General features: G+C 38.1%; 1 protein-coding gene across 1 annotated transcript; it reads right to left on the reverse strand.

Moving 5' to 3' along the window:
- Positions 1–4,238: 4,238 nt before the first annotated feature.
- On the reverse strand, positions 4,239–4,916 carry LOC107621402 (uncharacterized). The gene is made up of 2 exons (XM_016323423.2): positions 4,668–4,916; positions 4,239–4,592 (listed from the first exon to the last, which is right to left on the reverse strand). The coding sequence occupies exons 1-2, from the start codon at positions 4,914–4,916 to the stop codon at positions 4,239–4,241; spliced, it is 603 nt and encodes a 200-aa protein (XP_016178909.2).
- Between the last annotated feature and the right edge of the window lie 534 nt (positions 4,917–5,450).

Below are 5,450 nucleotides of genomic sequence, written 5' to 3' on the forward strand. Positions count from 1 at the left end.
AGCTGTGTAGAGATACTTGATCCACTCCTGTTGATAAGTTCTAACCAATATTTATTTTTAAAAACATTGGTGAAAATATTTTTAATGGTAATTTTTATATTATTTATTATTAATATATTATATGATATCCTGCAGAAAGAAAATCTATCGGATACACCTACACTTTTGCTCAACCTAATTGATAAGATTTTCCTCTTTATCGTTGAAGTTCAAATATCTGATAATGCACATTTTTCACCTTCTTATAAAGTTAAGAAGATGACTGATAATGTGGACCTCATAAATAAATTCAAAAAGGCTCACCCTATTCAAATTGTGAGTATAGTTATAAGTGCACTTTCTATTAAAAATCAATGTATTTTTTGCTTCCTTGATCATTGGTAGCATCTAATTTATAAATAATAATTAATAACTAATTATAATTTTAGGATGTTGACTACACCAGTAGTTTACTTCCAACTTCAAAGGCTTCCTCAATCATTGAAGGGGGAGGAAGTAGAAGGTGCTAAAGTATTTGTTCAAAAATTGAATTTTTTGATTGTTTGTTTTCTCAAAGTTATATCTTAATTTTATTCAAAAAATATTATTGAGATAAAATTAAAGGTGAGAAGAAAGTCTTTAATTTAACGTAGTATTTTGTACAGAATTTGTTGCTTGAATTCTCCAATGAAGTTGCGGACAATGGTGAATTCGAAGTGTTGGAAAATGCTATTACACCAGCCAAGCGACTATCCTCGGAGTCGGAATATTCGGAGGCGGAAGAAGATACTTCAACTTGGAAGAAGATCATGATTGAGAATGAAAATTGAAAATTTGGATGCACATGTTTTGAAATCCCTTTTAGAGTCTATCTAATAGAATAATGCCAAACATATGTTTGTTTTGGTGAAAACATTATTTTTTCTTGAGTTGTTATCTTTTTTTTCGTTCTTTTCAATTTTTACGTGTGAAATTTAGAATTTTTTTAAATATAAATTGAAGTTATTTGGTTATTACTTGTGAGTTTATTTTCAATTTGATTCACACCATTGATATTTTGTTAATTTCTGATTTAGTATTTAATATCATAAAGTTATAAATTTCTCATATGAATTATTGTTGACACAATTAAGTTAATTATTAATTTTTAATATGTGTCAATTTACATTGTTATAAATTTTTTAATTTGTAAAATTTGTTATAAATACTAAATTAAAAATTAACAAAATATCAACGATGTGAATCAAATTGAAAATAAAATTATAAGTAATAACCAAATAACTTCAATTTATATTTAAAAAAATTCTAAATTTCACACATAAAAATTGAAAAGAACTAAAAGAAAGATAACAACTCAAGAAAAGACAATGTTTTTACCAAAACAAATATATGTTTGGCATTATTCTATTAGATAGACTCTAAAAGGGATTTCAAAACATGTGCATCCAAATTCTAAATTTTCATTCTCAATCTTGATCTTCTTTCAAGTTGAGGGTATCTTCTTCCGCCTCCGAATCTTTCGACTCCGAGAATAGTCGCTTGGCTGGTGTAATAGCATTTTCTAACACTTCGGATTCACCATTGTCCGCAACTTCATTGGAGAATTCAAGCAACAAATTCTGTACAAAATACTACGTTAAATTAAAGACTTTCTTTTCACCTTTAATTTTATCTCAATAATATTTTTTGAATAAAATTAAAATCTAACTTTGAGAAAACAAAAAATTTAATTTTTGAACAAATACTTTAGCACCTTCTACTTCCTCCCCTTCAATGATTGAGGAAGCCTTTGAAGTTGGAAGTAAACCACCGGTGTAGTCAACATCCTAAAATTATAATTAGTTATTAATTATTATTTATAAATTAGATGCTACCAATAATCAAGGAAGCAAAAAATAAATTGATTTTTAATAGAAAGTGCACTTATAACTGTACTCACAATTTGAATAGGGCGAGCCTTTTTGAATTTATTTATGAAGTCCACATTATCAGTCATCTTCTTAACTTTATAAGAAGGTGAAAAACGTGCATTATCAGATATTCGAACTTCAACGATGAAGAGGAAGATCTTATCAATTAGGTTGAACAAAAGTGTAGGTGTATCCGATAGATTTTCTTTTTGCAGGATATCATATAATATATTAATAATAAATAATATAAAAATTACCATTAAAAATATCTTCACCAATGTTTTTAGAAATAAATATTAGGGTTAAGTTCAATTTTGGTCCCCAACGTAGAGGCCGAAAATCAGAATCGTCCCCAACTTTTTTTTTGCTACAAAATAGTCCCCAAAGTTTCAGTTTGTTTTAAAATCGTCCTTTTTACCAATTTAAATTTTTTTATAACTAAATTACCCTTCAATAAAAAAAATTATAAAATAAAATAAATATAAAATAAATAAAAAAAGAAAGAAAGAAAGGGATTACAGAAGCGGGGGTGAGGAGAGGGAGAAGGGGGGCGTGAGAAAAGAGGGGGGAGGAGGGGGAGGAGGGGGGGAGAGAAAGGGGGACCGCCGCCCTGCCGTACTGCTGTCCTGCCGCCTGCCGCACCGCACCGCACTACCACCGTGTTGCCGTCCTACTGCCTGCCGCATCGCACACCATCACCACCCTCCTCGCCCGCACCGTCCGCCGCTTCCGCTTCTTCTTCTTCTTCTGTGAACTGAATTTTTTTGTAGAATTTCTGATTTTTTTGTGAAATATTGTTGTTACTGAATTTGTCTTGAATTTGGAATATTGTTGGATCGGGAGAGAGAAAGAAGGGGGAGGGTTATGCAAAAAGAAACGGGGAGAGGGGGGAGGAAAGGGAAGAAGGGGGAGGGGAAGAGCAGCGACCAGTGATCTAGATTCCAAAGCCAGAGACAGAGAGGCAGAGCCAGAGTTTGCGACGTTCACGGCCTCACACAGTCCAACCACTACCAGTTCGAGTCGATAACACCAGCGACAAACCTCACGGCGAGTCGGCGATGCTCCGAATTGGGGTTTTCGATCGCACAAAATTCAAATTTCAGAGGGAAAGAGAAATAGAGTCAGAGATTGAGCCTTGAGAGAGGTGAAAATTTGAAATTTTGGCCATAGAGAATTGGAGATAAACTGTAAAAGTGTGGGACATTAAGTGATTGGAGACTGTTACTCTACTAGGGCTCCTCTTCCATGGTCTTCTATTTAGATTGGGCCAATGGGTTGGGTTGGGCTGCAATTGGGAGCTCAGGGCCAAGAAAAAGAACTTCTTCAACCTGAAACGCAACCACGCGGCAGAAGCGACGATTTCGGCAACTCTACGATTTTCAATGGTGATTTCACACGGAGTAGCCTGGTTCTGGACGAGAAGCAGAAGCGCAACGGGAAGATGGAGTATAAGCATATAATTGTGCGTTTCCACGAGTTTACACGCGATTCTGACTATCTTGGTGGCCGGCATATCAGCAGCAGGCACCATATATACCGGAACCACAGCCAACTCAGGCACCTGAGCCCTACATACTACAGCTGGTAATTCCAGCCGAGGATCACTTTAGTCTGTTGGGTGCATCTGACACCATCATCTTCTCTCGGGTCCTGAGAGATACAGATTATCTATTTATGACGCCACCGCAGGAAGGGCCTGCTAGATCTCAGCAGTCTGGTGGTTGTCGCGCCACTTCAGGTCATGCCAGTGACTTCGACTTTGATCAATCAACGAGTCATGTAGATCCGCACGGTCCTTCCGTAACACCACACTCCCAGTTGTTTGATTTGAATGAGTACCCGCAGCAGGAAGAGGGAGATTTGGGATACGACTTGCAGCACTGGTATGATCTTGGTAGAACGAGTGCTCCGGAGATGAGTGGTTCTGGTTTGTATGACACTGGTGGTGTGAGCATGACAGATTTCGGTGGTCCTGACGTTGGCAGTGGGCTGGATGCCGGTGTGTCTAAAGGTCATCCGTATAACTTATGGACACAGACTGCGCCTCCGGATAAATACACCCCATCTTTGTATTCGAAGAAGGCACCGAGGAAGTAGTCTGTTGCAGTTGATCTTGTATTCAGTGTTGTATTCAGAGTTGTATTCAGTGTCGTATCTTATATTTAGATGATTCTTTTCAGTATCATTACATATTTAGCTTTGTTCTCGTATAACTCTGTTTGAGATTATCATGTTGCACTTTTGGAATGAAATGTTTATTTATTAAAAAGTTACATAACGAGGTTATATAAAAAGTAACACATAACTGTGAAGTACATCATAACAAAGTTACATTGAAAAGCTTAACCACTAATGACCTCCAGCGGAGCTTGGACCTGCGCGCTGAGGACATTGGCTGCGGCTATGTCCCTCGCGTCCACATATAATGCACCGGCAAGGACCACGCATATCCCGCGAATCCATCTCATTCAAGTAGCGGGTTGACTTCGGTCTTCCTTTTGTCGCGCGCGTCAATGTCCAATTGGCGATCATCTTTGCTCCTTCATATCTATCCCACGTAGATGGGTCACCCATCGGAACAAACTCGCCTCTGTACACCTTGTAAATTTTAGACATCTTGTACACGCCGTGCACGTATACTTGCCAATCAAGACGCTGGTTGGCGTAACATGCAAGCACGTGGCGACATGGGATTCGCTCAACCTGGAAATGGCCACAGTTGCAGTGTCGTTGCACAAGGTTAACAGTGTAAACAGAACTATCTTACATTTCGCGAACCTCAAACATCTCGTTCTGCCTGTCGAACTGGTTGACCACAATGTTTCCTGCACGTCGAAAGCTTTCTTCAACTCTCTTTGTTGCAAATTCTGAATACGTGAATCCGTTGCGGACATGCTCATGAGCCTCGGCGCTCTTCCGAGTAAACAATTCATTCAGCCAATAGAAAGTAGACCTAACAATGGCAATCATAGGAAGGTTTCGTGCACTCATCAGAACAGAATTTATGCACTTTACCAAGTTTGTCATCATATGTCCCCAACGATGACCCCGATCAAATGCCAACACCTATCTCTCAACACCGATGTCATCGCACTATTGAGTATATGCCTCACCCCGCTCTTTAAGCCTCTGGTAGTTTTTGTTGTACTCCTTGATGGTTATCAGTGGCTAGGAGAAGGAGGGTTGAATCTTAGCCCCTTTTGCTGAGTAAATCTTGCTGCCCTTTTAAAACACTTAAGGAGATATTTCTGCTTTTTGTCTCGTCACTAGTCAAGAGACTTTTTCTTTTTGTCTCGTAACCAACGAGGAGATATTTTTCAATTTTGTCTCATATGAACAGAATCAAAATTTGAGTAGAAGAGAGAGAGAGAGAATCACACCCAAAAGTATCCTGGTTCAGCTGCTAAGTGCAGTGCAGCCTACATCCAGTCTCCATCACAACAATGACGGAATTTTACTATAATCAAATAGATTACAGACACCAATTCTCCCCAGGAACTACCCTTCCTATCCGGGACAAGTCCAGAATCTATCTCCAATCCTGAACTTGATTTGGTCTCC

This window comes from Arachis ipaensis, chromosome B10, assembly GCF_059453495.1.
Source record: "Arachis ipaensis isolate K30076 ecotype BB chromosome B10, ASM5945349v1, whole genome shotgun sequence".
Classification (NCBI taxonomy): Eukaryota; Viridiplantae; Streptophyta; class Magnoliopsida; order Fabales; family Fabaceae; genus Arachis; species Arachis ipaensis.

Bases quoted from the DNA above. Each gene is read 5' to 3' on its own strand.
- LOC107621402 (XM_016323423.2), bottom strand. From the start codon at position 4,916: ATGACAAACTTGGTAAAGTGCATAAATTCTGTTCTGATGAGTGCACGA. The intron at 4,593-4,667 runs GTTCGCGAAATG...GGCCATTTCCAG, and splicing joins GGCAGAACGAGATGTTTGAG to GTTGAGCGAATCCCATGTCG.